Here is a 17,359-nt window from a genome sequence, read left to right on the forward strand (position 1 = left end):
TGATGGTTTCAGGTGAACAGTGAAGAGACTCGGCCATACACATACCTGTATCCATTCTCCCCCAAACTCTCAGCAAACCTTCATTTTTAATTCAAAGAAAATACATTATTATTTACTCCAAGGTAACTACTTCTGAACTGGCGAGGAATTAATGAGTTGAGAAATAAATAACAAGTCTATATTATTGAAGGTTTTTCTGTCATGGTTTATATTCTAAAGAAATACTATTGATGTTTAATAAAAAATCCATAAACATATATAAATCTCTGAAGAACTGACAATTCCATAAATGTACGGTGAGAATTTATATTTACCCTCAGGTTTTGATAAATGTCATCAACATCAGTGAGCTGAAATTCCTGAATGGCCATTTCACAGAGGAGCAGGTCTTTGTCGCAGAGAAGCAGTGCCTCCCTCTCCACGGGTAACACCATCTGCAGTACAGCCTCTAAAGACTCCATTCTGGGTAAAAAATAAGCCGGACATTAGGGGAAAACACAGCAGAAAGTTATCCTAAAACATATCAATGCCATTATTAACCAAGAACAGAAAACAATTATTCGATGAAAATACATACAATAAATAATATGCATAGATCATCACTGGCTTGATGATCCAGTGATCATCAACGGCAAACCCAGTGATCCACAACGGCAAATGAGCTATTTGCTATATCCAAGTATTTTTGATAATTTAACTGATACTGCACTAAATGGAAAACTGGTGTAAAACATACTAAGCTTTTCCCTCCCTTTTGACATATAAAATACTTGGATGTAATTGAACCTTGCCTTGGTGACAAAGAAACTCATATGAATACTAATTATTTGATTAGTGTGACTATAATAGCCTTCAAAGACTAAGCTAATTAATAACTTGAAATGTGTGAATCTGGATAAGTAGAATGTAGACTCTGAGCCTCAGTTTCACCTGATGTCAAATGGGTAGATGTGCTAGAATATGTAAAGAAAAAACAATAGCACTCTCATTCTAGAAATGAGGAAATCAAGGCCCAGAAGTCATATGACGTGCCCAAATTCAGGCTCAAAGGAAGACAGTGGGAAGCACAGCCTTTGGAACTCAATATACTTTAAGTTCCACTTAAGTTTCTGGCTTGGTTTTATGATTTAACCTCCTTCAGTAGCAGTTTCCTCATCAGCTTCTCTCATGGCTGCTGTGACAATTAAATAAAATAACATACTTAGTAAATATAATACTAACCTTGCTTAAAACAGCATTAACAAATCCAGCAAATTTAGTAAACACAATAGATCTCAGAATGATACCTGGACTTAAGAGTCATCTGAAGCTCTCTTTCTTTCTCCTTTAATTTGTCTCTTGCCTTAACTATAAAAGGCTTCTTAATGTCACTCTCAAGCTCTTCTAACTTCAATGAAGTGACTTCAAACTCTTTCCAGCAAGCATCAGTTTCATTTTTTAAGACCTGTGTGGAATACATAATTTATTAATGAATGGGTTAATAGGCAAAATAATTCTATTCTTACAAAATGAAACATTCACAACTGTGGGCACAAAGTTTCACATGAAGATACATTTGAAAAGATTATCTTCCAACCATCTACAAGTAAACTGTCCTTCAGAGAACAATTATATTAACTGTGTTCTCAGAGGATCCACTGCAAGAAGTCAAGGGAATCAGCAACATGACTTTCAAAGAACCCAAACCCCCTTTCTGAAATGAGATACACAGAATACAACTCAGAAAGACATACAGAGAAGGAAGGACAGATATTCTATTAGATATTCTATTCTATTAGATATTCTAATTTTCTCTAGATAATCATTTTTCTCCTTTAACTAAAACTGTAGCAAAACAGAATCATTTCTGTCAAATGAGAAGTGAATAAAATTAATTGATGAATTAATAATAATCAAACATCTAAAATTCTATACTATTCCAAATCTTTCTCTTGGTTCTATTTTTTTAAAAAAGAAGGCACTGCTAAAAATCTGAGTGTTCATCAGCATCATTTGTCCTTCACTTTCCCCAAGGATTTAGTACAGTTTTTCTAATCAACTTATTATTCAGTCACAGGAATAAGGTCTCAAGGCGATTTCCTGATTGTGATGAAAATATGCTAAATTCATCACTTGAACAGCAGAGATGTTCACACATGAATTTTGCTTGTTCAGATGGAAAATAGAAAGGAGCCATTCGGTAGAATGTGACTCAGGAACTGGCATCTTAAAAGGAAGATAACTAGAAAATATCAGAGGCATTGAAGGAAGCACCCATGGCCTTTTCTCCACTGGATACGCCTTCGCTAAGGGTTCACTCTAATGTATCTCCAAGCATACTGCACAGGAATGTCGATTATCTTCTTAAATAAGAAACCTACTTTTAAAAATTAATTAATTAATTTTTGGTTGTACTGGGTTTTCATTTCTGTGCACAGGCTTTCTCTAGTTGCAGCAAGTGGGGGGTTACTCTCTAGTTGCACTGCATGGGTTTCTCTCTGCAGTGGCTTCTCTTGTTGCAGAGCGTGGGCTCTAGGGCAAGTAGGGTTCAGTATTTGCAGCACACGGACTCAGTAGTTGCAGCGCTTGGGCTTATTTGCCCCGCAGCGTGTGGAATCCTCCCAGACCAAGGATCAGAACCCATGCTCCCTGCATTGGCAGGCAAATTCTCAATCAGTGGACCACCAGGGAAGATATTTATTTGTAGAACTTATAATTGGTATGCCCACCACTGCTGCTGCTGCTGCTGCTAAGTCACTTCAGTCGTGTCCACTAGATAAATTATTTTTTCTGTAGCTCCAGAGTTAGATGCAATACTTCCTCTGAAGGCTCTTCAGGAGATCACCCATCACGTACTGTGAACACTCCCTCTACCACCTGCCCCTTCCTTACTGATCAACATCAAATGATAATGTGACAATTCAGTTAAGATGATAGCTAGCTAAAACAGAAATTCAGAGTGGCTGATTTTTCACATATCCTTAATTTTAGAGCAAACCAGAAGGTGTACTGGTTGAAATAATCTTCAAACATAATGTTTTATCCAATTCATCCCAAGCTTTCATCTTCATCCCAAACACAATCCAAACTTCTAATTTGATAAATTAGATAAAATATCAAATTAGAGCATGAACAATAAATTAGGACCTAGAACCAAACTCTTTACTGGATTTGGGTGTCTTTCTGAAAATAGGTGACAGAACATTCTTCAGAAACATCTAGCATCTGGGACCTCAACAAAAATGGTAGTGTAATACTTAGGGTGTCTTTATTTTCTATATTTAGGGTGCTATTATTTTCTTTGTAACAAACATTTTTTATGATTTTTTAAAAGATTTATTTTTATGTATTATTTCTTTTTGGCTGCCCTGGGTTTTCATGGCTGCCTGTGGGCTTTCTCTAGTTGTGGGCACCAAGGCTACTCTCTAGTTGTGGTGGTTTCCTCATTGTTGTAGAGAACAGACTCTAGGCATACAGGCGTAGCTGCCCCATAGTATGTAGGATCTTCCCAGACCAGGGATTGAACCCATGTCCCCTGCACAGGCATGCAGATTCTTAACCACTGGACCACCAGGGAAACTGTATGGTGGCATTATTTTCTAATAAAAGATAAAACTCCTATAGTAATATTTTCAGTATTTACCTGTAGATCTGTCAGTTTGTCCTGTAGACAAACACTACTCCTTTCCTTGTCACTAGAGAAATCAGAAGTAATTCTGGCAATGCTGTTTTGCAGGTAAAGTTCTAGAGTGTCTTTGTGTGTATCATACCTGGAAAAAAATTAAATGCAAAGTTACTTGATTTTTAAAATTAGACCCCCAAATTTTTAAAATTACTGTCAGTTGTCCATGAGGAAAGCCCAGGGAATTTCTGCTTAAGATATTGGACTACAGGCAAAAATTATGACTAAAGGAAAATAAAAACTTATTAAAGTATACCGTATCTGCATTGATAAAAGATTTTTGCTGGATTTTCTAGTTGTTTAAAAGAGTTAACCTCTCCTTAACATATACACAATACTGTACATAAAATAGATCACCAGCAAGGATTTACTGTATAGCACAGAGAACTATACCAATATTTTTAATAACCTATAAGGGAAAAGAACCTGAAAAAGAATATATACATATATATTTATGTATATTTTGCTGAATCATTTTCCATACCCCTGAAACTAACACAATATTGTAAATCAACTATACTTCAAATAAAAATCTTTTTTTAAAAAACAGTTTACCTCTCTAGTAAACTGTCAATAGAGGTACTGTGACTCTTTTCATATTTCTCCATGATGCTTTCCTCCTGGTGAGGCTTTAACTTGGATTCCAGGTTAAAATTCTGAACCAATTCCATTGCCTAAGCAAATACACAAAAGAGTAAACATACTATCTTCAATATACTTAATTGCCTGGAAAAGATAAACAGTTTTGTAATACAAATGGATATCACTGATTCTTTATACCCGAAACTTCAGCTCAGAGACAGATCTTCCAGTAGGACACAGGAGATTTATCAGGCTGATTCTCACCTTCTAATTGGTATGTCAGCAGGATAGAGTAGTTCTCCCAACCCCTAAGCACTGTCTCTGCTTGTGACCACATAGCCATCCATGGTCAAGGGTACACAGAAGCACAGCATAGCACGCAGGAGCAGACCTCTGAAACAAGTACACCTCATTCCTGCCCCACACCTTCTGACTGGCAGCCTGGACTCACAGCAAATCCCCACTAAGCTAGAACTCAACATGTAAAAGCTCATTCTGCTTATACAAAAACTCTGTTAGACTTGTGCCATCCTAATGTCCTTAAACCATGGCAACAGTCTGCTTCTAAATTGGAAAATTAAAAACAATAGCTGGAAATCAGAGTCAGGGCTATGGGAAATCCAAGATGGCTGCTTGGCTTTTCCTAGCTCCCTGACAAACCTCATTTTTTATTTGATGGGTTAAAGCCTCCCTGGCTACAGGGCCTCCATAATGAAAAATCATGGAATATTAAGTTTTGTAAATTGTTGAATTAAGTTTCTAGTTTTGTTAATGTCTAGTGCCTGGTGGGCTGCAGTCCATGGGGTCACTAAGAGTAGGACATGACTGAGTGACTTCACTTTCACTTTCCCCTTTCATGAACTGGAGAAGGAAATGGCATCCCACTCCAGTGTTCTTGCCTCGAAAATCCCAGGGACGGGGGAGCCTGGTGGGCTTCCGTCTAAGGGGTCGCACAGAGTCGGACACGACTGAAGTGACTCAGCAGCAGCAGCAGCAGCAGCAGCAGCAGTGTTTACTAAGACTCACTGCTGAGACAGTTCCTTGTTACCTGATACTGCTAAAAGATTTAATTAAGTTATTAAAAAGGACACTCTAGGTTAGTTTCTAAGGCTTATCTCAGCAACCAATCTTCAGATAAAGGTCAGATGCTCCATAATGTACAACCAGGAGATTAACACCAGACTATAATCATTTAACGAATGAAGTCAGGTGACTTGGGGTATACCAGGCTTTATCTAATGAAAGTTCTTGACTTATAATTCTTATTTTACTAATAACTGCTAGCTATGGCTATATTATTTTCTCTGCCACTTGTTTCACTGAGCCTGTGATATAATGCTGAACTGACAGTTCCATATGAGATCAATAATTGTAATAATGTGACTCTGGGAAAAAGCAACAAGAGGAAATATTTTCCTGGACCAGGAGACTAGTAAAACAGTGGTCCAGAGACTTCTGCTACTTGCAAGGCCTGGTCCAGTTTTAGCACACTGAGTGGCCCATCACTTCCCTAGACCTGGGAATGAGCCTTCCCAGCACCGCGGGACACAATGGCCATGAAAGGGTGTCACATGGTCAGATATGTGGCTATGAAGGGACCCTGCTGACTGGAAGTTGGTACTTGCCAGCTGCCTCTACAAAGATTACATCATGACCATTGCAAGCTGCTGACCTTCAACACCCCCTGAAAGAAGTTCAGGGTGAAAATCAGGAATGAGGCACTCTGTGCTCTGAAAAAAAACAAACAAACTGGTAGAACAGGCCTTCAGATAGTTAGATCTTTTCAGAAAAAGGTTTTATGAGTTCCAATTCTTGGATCTTCTCATATCTAGAAACACACTAACGTCATTAATGGTGAAATCTGCTTTGGCTATTAAAAAAGAAAATTTTTTTTTACAATTAAAAGTCAAAATAGAGTAGCTATGGTTCAGACATCCTGGGAAATAACTATTTCCCAGATATCCTGAAAAATGATATCATGGGTGTGATTTCAGATTAGACGCTGTGACCTAATGTAGAACTTAATGCTCCTGTAAAGCATTTTTGCTTCTGTACTTTGCTTGCTGCTCGTAAAACCAAAGCTACTCCATTTTAAGATAAGGTTATTTTTAAGTAAAGATTCCTAAAATTGTTTTTGAAAAAATTTAAAAAAAAAATAGACAATCCAATTTCCAAAGAAAGTAAAAGACATTATAATGATAAAAAGACAAATGACCAAAAAAAAAAAAAAAAAGACATGACAAATGAACTAGTTCATCCCTGATGCTGAAGCATCTGTGCAGATTAAGCTCAACTTTCTTGTGTTCTCAAAAGTAACGCACATAGGCAGCATGTATTCGTAATGGTTCAGAATGGTCACTTTTGGAAAGAACTGTTTGTGTCCTCAGGGGAAGACTGTGTCCTCAGGGGAAGATCAAGTTATGATTGCCCTAGCTTTGGTTTGTTGTATTCTAATTCTTTGAAAAGCAATCTTCCTTACATTATTTAAGTGAGAATTCTCAGCTGATAGAAACAATCAGATAATTAAAACCAACACTCAATGAGAAGTGGATTATTGTACTCTTGGTATTTTTTCTTATTGGGTTTACTTCTAAAACACATTATCCAGATTTAACACCTTTTCAGCTGATAGCTGATTGTCTGATTTTGCAGATGGCACCTCGCTGAGGGCAATCCCTCCTCCATTCGCAGATGCGTCTGTGGTTCCCCTAGGAAGGAATCAAAATTGCGTATTAAAATATCAGGAGAAAAAAAGGAAGCCTAAGAGAGAATAAATAATATTCAGTGTCATGTGCCATCGCAAAAGGCTTTATCTTATTTCTCCCTGGTATGTAGCTATGCTCATGAGGCACTAACTTGTTTTTTGATGTGCCTCCCAAGGTGGGCTGCAGTGTCGTATGAATCTCGGAAGCACATTTCCGAAGCCTCTCTATCTTCTGCTCGTAATCTCTGAGCGCCCTCCTCACTTCTTGTTGACTCTTCTGAGAAATCAGCTCCTCACACAGCTCCCGCAGGACATCCACGTGATGATCAAGCCGGTACAGGCTGCCGTCCTCAGAAAAGCAGGCCTGATTGAGGAAATAAAGTGGGAAATGTGTTTCCAATGAGTTTACATGATTAGTCCATGAGGATAAGAAACAAACAGATGTGTGTGGCTTTAACAACACATTCTTTTATAAGCCCCTCCAGTGTGCCTGGTGTGGGAGTGGGCACTGGAAACAAAGACGAGGCTGTTGGCCCTAAAGGGATTCACCACAGCCTAATGATGGAATGAAGAAAACCAGAACACGTCACCCCAACATATGCCTCTCTCACACGAAAGGAAATTTTTTTAATTGAAGCATGGTTAATTTACAATGTTGAGTTAGTCTCTGCTATACAGACAAGTGACTCAGTCATATATATATGTGTGTGTGTGTATATGTGTGTATATATATATAAAACTCCCTCTGCATTTACTTCTTCTTGTTTTTTTTTCTTCTTTTTTAAAAAGTATTTATTTATTTATTTGGCTATGTCAGGTCTTAGCTGTGACATGAGGGATCTCCATTGTGTATCCAGGATCCCTGCAGTGAATGGACTCATGCGGTGAGTTGTGTCTCATGGGCTCTGGAACTTTAGGGCTTCAGTAGTGGGGGTGAACAGGCTTAGTTACTTCACTTCACGTGGGATCTTAGTTCCCCGACCATGGATTGAACCCATTTCCCCTGCATTGGAAGGTGGATTCTTAACCACTAAACCACCAGGGAAGTTACTTTTCTGCTTACTTGCCTTCAGTTCAAAATAATTTTCATGTCATAAATCGTAATGAAGAACAATATATACAATATGTAAATAAATATTTTTTAAAAAAGAAGCAGTAAATGCAGAGGGAATTATATATATGACTGAATCACTTGTCTATATAGCAGAGACTAACACAGCATTGTAAATTAACCATGCTTCAATTAAAAAAATATCCTTTCGTGTCAGAGAGGCATATGTTGGGGTGACGTGTTCTGGTTTCCTTCATTCCATCATTAGGCTGTGGCAAATCCCTTTAGGGCCAACTGCCAACAATACGTCTATATTATTCTTCATTATGACACCCTAGAGTTCTGGAGCCCATGAGACACAACTCGAGTCCATTAGCTGCAAGGATCTTGGATACACAATGGAGATCCCTCATGCTGCAACTAAGACTTGATGTAGCCAAACAAATAAATAAATATTTTTTAAAAAAGAAGCAGCTGCAGTAAATGCAGAGGGAATTCCCCGGCGGTCCAGTGGCTAGGACTCAGCGCTTTCACTACTGGGGCCCAGGGTTCAATCCCTGGTTCGAGAACTAAGATCCGGCCAGCTACACAGTATGGTGAAAAAATAAATCAGAAAAGACTTCTCCTTTTCTGCCTAATGGCAAGAAATAAAGCTCCTTTTACTGGAGACAGAGTTTTACCAGCCCAGAGACGGGACCAAAGGAATCTGCAACAAACCTTGTACCCTAACGCTTCTCTTCCTAGTTATTTCTTCACCATTTCACTACCCCAGCCCAAACTTCTCTGTCTTGTCAATTCTTCACAAATGTATTGTTTCTTTGTCTGAAAGATACACAAGATTCCTGCTCCGGTCACTTCTCTGGGTCATCATGCCCTTATGAAGTTTCCAATGCACATTAAAAAAATTCAAGGAAATATGTATGCTTTTCTCCTGTTAATCTCTTTGTCAGTTCAATTTCCAGATCCAAGAATCTTAAAGCGTCAAGGAAGGCTTGTTCCTTCCCCACAGTAACCACACAAATAATGAGCATAGAGCATGACAAGGGACACCACCTGCCTTAAGGAGTCAGAGAAAAACCCCTTCACATGAGGGAACCATCTGGGCTAGAGGTTGAAAGAACATGCACGGAGTCCTCCAAGGAAAAGGAGAGAGAGGTCATGCCTAACAGAAGGAGCCAAGACAGGAAAAGCTCCAGATGTTCTGAAAGGACATGGAGTCTAGTGTGGCAGGAAGGGCACTGAAGGCATGTCCTGGTGCCACACGGTGAAGGGCCTGCCTGGACTTCTGAGGAGTTCAGAGATATCCTGAGAGTAAGGGGGGTTCGGTGGGATCACTCTCATGACAGGACCAGAATATGATGCCCAGGTTAAGGGAAACAGCAACACTGATGGAAAGGAAGGAGAAGCAGCAGCTCTTCTGAAGATTAACAGATGGGACCTCGCAGCGGACTCCGAGGCTGAGGGAAGAGGAAGTGGAGAGGGAGTTCTGAGACGGCAACGTCTTTCATAACCAGGATGTGTTAGAGGAAGAAAAGTGTGAGATGAGATGAGACTGGCTGGTTTTGGACATGCTGAAGTGGAGGTCTCCGAAGAACACTGGTGGTATCTACTACTCAGAGACACAATCTGGACTTCAGGGAAAAGGACTCAGCTGGAGATAAGGATCTGGGCTCTTCCTTGCAGAGAGGACAGTTAAAGCACCAAAGTGTGTACAGTTACCTGGAGCAAGCATGAGATTAGCCAAAAACAGAGACCCCAAAACAAAAGCATTGGGATATCAGAAGGAAAAAGGAAAATTTGTGAAGAACAGGTAAAAAGAAGGATCTCCCCCCAAACAATAAAATGCAAGAGAGATGGATATTGAGAGAGCCACTTCAGTAGAAAGTTTAAATGAAAAGAGGGGTTGGGACCATCAAATATACAAAAGCAATCAAATAGGATGAGGACCAAAAACAGACCATAAGATTTGCCCGGGCTGGTTTATATCCTGATCTGCTATCTTTCACAAAAGCTGTGCTTCAGAGGATGCCAAGTCCTTACAAAAATAACTATGGGAACTTCAACAGAGGGTGACATGTTTGTAACAAGAGTCTCGAGGACAGGGGGCACTGAGATATACGAGAAAAAAAAATTAAGTCAATGCTGAATTCTTCTCACTTCTAAAAAACAAGACACGCAGGCTCTGGTTAGATAGAGATTGAACTGCAGAAGGGATGATCCCCAGGGGACAAAAGCGCTGAGGTAATTTTCAGAGCAGTTTTAATCCTAGCCAAGGACTTACTAAACCATTTAGGATAAACCCCACAGTGATGACAAAACTTGAATGGAAACAGGTTTTACCTCATGTTCTTTGATGAGACCCTTGGTCCTTCCTCTGCGAATTAGCTTCTTTTCTTTATTGATTTGCTTTTCGAGTTTTGCTATACTATCGCTAAGTTTTCCTTTTTCAATGTCTATTTTTAGTTGTTGAATATACAGGGACAGTTCATGATGAAGAGACTGTTAAAAAAAAATCAAAGACACATATTAACCATGGAAACAGGATATACTGAGAAGATTTCCATTAAAAAAATAAAAATATTTGTGGTAACCAAGGATAGACATGAACTTATGTGTAATTCTGATTCATGCATATATCTTTGGGGAGGATGTTTTAAAATATACCAGATTTATAAACATATTTTTTTTCTTTCTGATAACTAAAAATGTGTTTCAGCTGTGAAAGACATGGTTAGAATTAAAAGATAAGAGGTAAACTGGGAGAAAATATATACAAAATATAGAGAAATACTGAGAAGGCAATGGCAAGCCACTCCAGTACTCTTGCCTAGAAAATCCCATGGACGGAGGAGCCTGGTAGGCTGCAGTCCATGGGGTCGCTACGAGTCAGACATGACTGAGTGACTTCACTTTCACTTTCACTTTTCATTTTCACACATTGGAGAAGGAAATGGCAACCCACTCCAGTGTTCTTGCCTGGAGAATCCCAGGGACGGGGGAGCCTGGTGGGCTACCGTCTATGGGGTCACACAGAGTCGGACACGACTGAAGTGACTTAGCAGCAGCAGCATAGAGAAACAAGCCTATGGAAAAATAACAAGTAACTACAACATATATCCTGAATGGAATTCCGTAACAGATGAGAAAGGACATTAGGTGGAAATCTGTAGAAATAAGAATAAAGTATAAACTTTAGTTAATAATGTATATTAATAATAATTAATATATTAATAACTGGGGAAACCGGACATCGGTACACTGGAATTCTCTATATCATTATTACTACCTTTGTAATAATTTTGTAAATCTAAAATTGTTCTAAAATTAAAAGATTATTTTAAAATGTGTTTTAGGAAACCCTTTAACAGTAGATGTTCAATTATATTACCTTATTCTCTCTCTCTCTCTTCATATACTCACTGCTGCTGCTGCTGCTGCTAAGTCACTTCAGTCGTGTCTGACTCTGTGTGACCCCATAGACGGAAGCCCACCAGGCTCCGCCGTCCCTGGGATTCTCCAGGCAAGAACACTGGAGTGGGTTGCCATTTCCTTCTCCAATGTGTGAAAGTGAAAAGTGAAAGTGAAGTCGCTCAGTAGTGTCCGACCCTTAGCGACCCCACGGACTACAGCCTACCAGGCTCCTCCATCCATGGGATTTTCTAGGCAAGAGTACTGGAGTGGCTTGCGACTGCCTTCTCCATCATATACTCACACACACACATTTAATACTCAATAACATTTAGCAAAAACAATCTCTGTGGTAGGTGCTTTATATAAAGCCTTGGAACAATCCTGCCAAGTCGACAAGGTTATTCCCAATTCATCAATGAAACTCCTAGGAGTTAAGCAACTTGCACAAGTTCATTCATTAGCTGCTGGATCCAGTCTGTCTGCCACCAAAGCCTACCCATATTTTCTATGAAACTCTACATGTGTATATATTAATATCAGGATCATAAGCCCCAGGCACAAGCCCCAGTGCATGTTCTTACCTCCCACTTGGCACAAATGTCTCTACTCTTTTCTTCCAAAGACAGCTTTACATCATCAGTTACATTATTTTTCAGTTCTTCAACAGCTTTCAAATACTTGGCCAGACATTTAGTATTAAAAATGATCAGTGCTTCCTAAAAAAATAAAAAAAAAACACACAAACAAGAACATGAAAGCCTTATTCTACTGCCATGTTCTCAAAGCTAATTTAACAGGTATAATTTTAAAGAATTTTAACAGGGAGAACCAGGAAAGGACTCCATGGAGACTACTTGAAGATTTAGAGGAGACTTTTAGGTGTAGACTGAAGGTGATCTCCCTTTTGTATGCCTTGATTTCTTTTGAAAAGAATTGCAAATATTTATTATTCAAACGTAGTTACACCTTCGAGGCCAAGATAAAGAATTCCTTATGATATTCCAAATAGTTTTTGGTCCTTTTCATAAACAATTAAAAGGCTTATTATTATAAGCCACTGGCAAAGTATCCTCTAAAGTTCTTAAGTATTGAGCAGATGACCACACTTCATAAGTAATACAGTCCAAAGAGTATACCAGCTTGTATTAGATATCGGTGTTGCAGTAAGACACAGTTTATAGTAGGGATAATGTGGCAAATGTTTAATACTGTACATAATCATTTTATGCTGCAAGGAGGCGACATCCTCTTCAAAGTTTTGTTTAGGGCCAACAACAATGGCAGTTCCATAGATTGGAATGTGCCTGCTCCTTACCTCACACTTACCTGCTCTTACAGGATCTTGCCTGGCAATAATACTCTGTAAGAACAGAAACCTGGCTTAGGCAGCCATCAAACAACAGAACAGAAAATAGTCTAGTGTCTATGAAAGGGCAGAAAAATCTATAAGAGACAAGAAGATGAAACTAATTCTGAGGGAGAAAGCAATGAAGCAGGCTGGGGATTTGCTCCTTTACTTATTACATATTTATCATGGGTCTCCTGCAGAAAAGGTACAGTCTGAGCCCCAGGGACCTCCTCTAAAGCCTCTGTGAGGACTGCTAGATTTATGGAAAGGGAAGACATGCTAGCCCCGTGTGCAGGCAGGGAACTCCTGCCACTCATGTGTCCCAGGAGTCCCTGGGGCCTCAGGGCAGTAACTGGCAAGGCACGGATTCTGCTTCTGCTGTGAAAATGGGTCTGTTTCACTAAATGCCAGAGACAAAAAGGGGGAGGCCTTGGCTTCAGACTTCAAAAGGAAAATGGGCAGGAAGAGGAAAGTTGTATGAGAACTAACACTGTAATTCCTCCCTCTGGTAGAGAAGGGGCCTGAGGCCTCTGCCTTTTCTTTCCCTTCCCTCTTTGCTCAGCTGACTGAATCTGTCCTCTTGAAATCCAGCCTAGTGATTATTTACAAGAACCACTGACTCAAGTTAGTTCAGCACTCTCAGCATTTCAGGAGTAAAACTGGGAGGAAAAAAAGACAGTGGGAACTGGGCAAAGCTGGTGGCTGACAAGGTGCAAACAATATAAGATGGTTGTGGGAAAAGCAATGCTGAAATAGCTGGTGCTAGGGTCCAGTATGGTTAACAGTCCAGAAAGCCAAAAGAGGGCTGAACCCAGACAAGAGGAGGAGGCCACAAGGAGGATTAAGAGAGGCTGCTGGAGGAGTCCCTTTTCCTGAAAAGACTGGGTGCAGTAGCATAGGGTACTGATTGACTTCATCTTTGTTTTAAAAAATTGAAGTTTAGTTAATTTACAATACTGTGTTACTTTGAAGTGTACAGCAAGGTGATTCAGTTATATATATATATATAATAATATATATATATTATTTTTTAGATTTTTTTCTATTATTACAAGATATTGAGTAGAGTTGCCCATGCTATAGAGGAGGACCTTGCTGATTATCTATTTTATATATAGTGGTATGTATATGTTAATCCCAAACTCCTAATTTATCTCCCCACCCTGCTATCTCCTTTAGTAAACATAAGTTTGCTTTCTATGTCTGGTAGTCTATTTCTGCTTTGGATTTACTTCTTTTTATCTCTCCGAAAATGCCTAGCCCATTTTAAATGTTCAATAAATTTGGTAAATGTTGAATGGATGAATGAAGGAACATATATTTCTCTACCTATTCGATGTCTAAGGGTAGAGACCTTGTTTTACTTTTATTTCATATCTCCCAGTTCCTCCCAATATTAATTAATAGTGAGTCTCTGCTTTAGATATGCTGGGGCATATCTTTCTTTTTTAAGTATAACTGATTTACAATATTACATTAGTTTCAAGTGTACAACAGAGTGATTTGATATTTTTATGGATTACACTCCATTTAAAGTTATCATAAAATAATAGCTAATGCTGCACATATATCCTTGGAGCTTATTTATTTTATACATAGTAGTTTTTACCTCTTGATTTTGATACCATCTTAAGCTGCCTATCAAACCATGAAGTCAACCAAAAACTGTCTTCATACAAAGTATCACTGGATCTTTAACTGCTGATAAACTTTTATTAAAGTATTTTAATAATTATTTTATTTTACATTTGGGGAATTGTAACCACTCAAAGCTTCTTCACATACCTTGTTTTCATTTATATGGCAGTTGAATAGGACTAGAATTATTATGTCCATTTTATTGATTAAAAAAGCCAGAGAAATCAAATTCTTGCTCAGTGTCATAGAGTCAGCCATGCTTTTTACACTATACCACTGAATTCATTCATTCATTCAATCAAGTTAAAGTAAAACTTGAATTTAAAAATCACATGAATGTTCTCTGGAGAACAATATATAAAACTGGGACTTTTTAAAAGTTATGATAACTTTATTATAATTACAGTGATGGAAACATCTTGATTTTAAATGAGGTAATGAAAAATGCCCTCCATGTGATAGTTGAAACAGCCCCACCTTGTATTTTGAAATTAGTGCCCTCTGGCTCTCTTTTTGCCCAAGTAACTGCTCAGCCCTTGTAATGTATGATTCAAGTTCCTTCTGTGTTTCTTCCACCTTCAGCCTGGCATCCAGGTCTTGGGAAACATCAGCTGAGTTCTTCAATACAGCTACTAATTTTACCATATTGATCTGTAATGACAAAAAATTGTCAACTTAACACTTGGCCCAACTTCTTAGAAAACTCATAAATTGAAAAACAGCTTGAGTAGCAACTCATATTTTCCCACTAGAGATAAGAATATTATATTTACTATATTGATATTTCCCAACATGCTCTAAATTATAAAGAAAATAAAAGGGAAAATTAATATTTTGCAAAAAATTTTCAAATTACAAGGCAATCCCCTTCTCTGTCCTGCCCTCCCATTGACTACTTGGTTTTAAAGACTAAATTCAGTAAATAGGGAATATTAAAGAGAGACCTGGACTTTCTCTTTAGCTTCTTGAATTTTTGCCTGAAGTCCAGCTGTGAGGACATGTTGGAGAGACTCCTGACTTGAAGCATGCTGTACATCCATTTGTAAAGTGTCTTCAGTTCTAGACACAAGCTCTTCGTACATAGAGCCTTTGGCAATAAGATGCTATAAAAACACATTAGAGTGAGATAACAATAAATATTCTGATTACATGTTAAACATTAACCTTAATAATCTCATTAGGAAATCATAAAAAGTTAACTGTTAATTCAAAATGAGGCAAATTTATATTCTAAAAAAGTTATTTTTAAAATTCATTTTGAAATTTATATTAATACAATCAGATTCTGAGCAACATAGTCTTTTATGTATTATTCCTAAACACTAAGCACTTAGATAAAATAAAGACTAGAGGAATACAATGCCGATAGAGAGAAAATAAGTTGCGAGAGTAGTAATAAACCTTAAAGTGAAATTATTCACTTAGGTAAATCAGTCAGAAAGGAGTTCAAGAAATGTTACTGGAGAAAACAGCTGTTGGAAGAACATCTTTTTTTGAACCATGCTTTTTACAAATACTAAAAATAAATTTCAGATGAATTAGAAAATTATATATAAAATGTGAAACTAGAAAGAGAAGAAATTATCCATGAAAGCTGATCTGCTCCCTGGGTTTGGAGGGCCTTTAAAGGCAGAAATGACTATAAAAATACAAAAATTTTGTATGTAAAATAAAATAACTTAAAAGTCAACAACTTGGTAAATATATTTGCCATACAAATGAAAATGAGTCATGATTCAGAGAGCTTATAAATTCAATAAGAAAAATACTAAGATCCCAAAGAAAATTCAGAAAATACAAATACATAATTCATGGACACAAATGGCAAATGAATATGTGAAAGACAGTTCAATCTTACATGTAATCAAATAAGTTACAAATTAAAATAATGGGGTACCACTTTTCAGTTATCACAATAACAAAAAAATTTTAAATTACAACTCAGAGGTGGCATAGGTATAATAAAATAGAAATTATATTGTGTGATATCAACTATGGAAATATTGATCTTATTTATCATAGAGCAAGGGAATTGTGGTGATTTTTATTCTCCTCTTTACACTTTTATGGGCTTCCCTGGCGGCTCAGATGGTAAAAAATCTGCCTGCAATGCAGGAGATCCGGGTTTGACTCCTGGGTCAGGAAAATTCCCTGGATAAGGGAATGGTAACCCACTCCAGTATTTTTGCCTGGAAAATCCCTTGGACAGAGGGGGCTGCTGGGCTACAGTCCAGGGGATTGCAAAGAGTCAGACATGACTGATTGACTAATACTTTCACTCTATACTTTTATGAATTATTTAACTGTTCTGAAATGAGCACATTGATCTGTGATTTCAATTTTTTTCTATTTTTAATTATAAAAGTAACAAAAGTTCCTGTAAAATACTTACAAGAATAGAAGTATAGCACATGAAGAAAAAGTTTTTCTTCTTCCCCATCCCTCCCTTAATTTTCATTTAATCAATTATTTGCATATTCATTTAAAAAATATGTACTTTATATCTACTATGTACCAGGAAATACACTAAGAGGAGGGCTCACAGATATTTTTCTATAGATTTAAAAGTATAAAGTACAAAAAGCAACTGTTTTTTGCTTAAGCAAAAACAGTATTAAAAAAAAGCAATAAAAGTATTTAGTGTTTTAGTATTAAAACACTAAAAACACATTACCCATACTGTTCAGCAACTTGTATTTCTTAATTAACAATATATCTTGATCCAGTAAAGATCTACCTTTTTTCATTTTTTTTGTTTCATCAAACTTTTTATTTTGTATTGGAGTATAGCCGATTAACAATGTTGTGACAGTTTCAGGTGGACAGCAAAGGGATAAACATATACATATATCCATTCTCCCCTCAAACTCCCCTGCTGTTCAAGTCATATAACACTGAGCAGAGTTCCCTGTTCCATATAGTAGGTTCTTGTTGGTTATCTATTTTAAATATAGTAGTGTATAC

The 17,359-nt window shown here is 37.7% G+C and overlaps 1 protein-coding gene across 7 annotated transcripts in view; it reads right to left on the bottom strand.

Moving 5' to 3' along the window:
- The window catches only part of SYNE2 (spectrin repeat containing nuclear envelope protein 2), a 330,412-nt gene that overhangs the window by 198,839 nt on the left and 114,214 nt on the right, over positions 1 to 17,359 (bottom strand). For all 7 annotated transcript variants that reach the window (XM_055435962.2, XM_055435961.2, XM_055435957.2 and 4 more), the window contains 10 exons: positions 15,340 to 15,498; positions 14,873 to 15,046; positions 11,991 to 12,125; positions 10,339 to 10,497; positions 7,100 to 7,311; positions 6,861 to 6,951; positions 4,217 to 4,335; positions 3,623 to 3,749; positions 1,287 to 1,444; positions 315 to 462 (listed from right to left, as the gene is read on the bottom strand). In XM_055435962.2, coding sequence (XP_055291937.2) covers positions 315 to 462; positions 1,287 to 1,444; positions 3,623 to 3,749; positions 4,217 to 4,335; positions 6,861 to 6,951; positions 7,100 to 7,311; positions 10,339 to 10,497; positions 11,991 to 12,125; positions 14,873 to 15,046; positions 15,340 to 15,498 — 1,482 coding nt within the window. The remainder of the gene's footprint in view (positions 1 to 314; positions 463 to 1,286; positions 1,445 to 3,622; positions 3,750 to 4,216; positions 4,336 to 6,860; positions 6,952 to 7,099; positions 7,312 to 10,338; positions 10,498 to 11,990; positions 12,126 to 14,872; positions 15,047 to 15,339; positions 15,499 to 17,359) is intronic.

The sequence above is a fragment of the Moschus berezovskii genome, chromosome 9 (assembly GCF_049115385.1).
Source record: "Moschus berezovskii isolate FMDL1 chromosome 9, NW_MosBer_1.0, whole genome shotgun sequence".
Lineage (NCBI taxonomy): Eukaryota > Metazoa > Chordata > Mammalia > Artiodactyla > Moschidae > Moschus > Moschus berezovskii.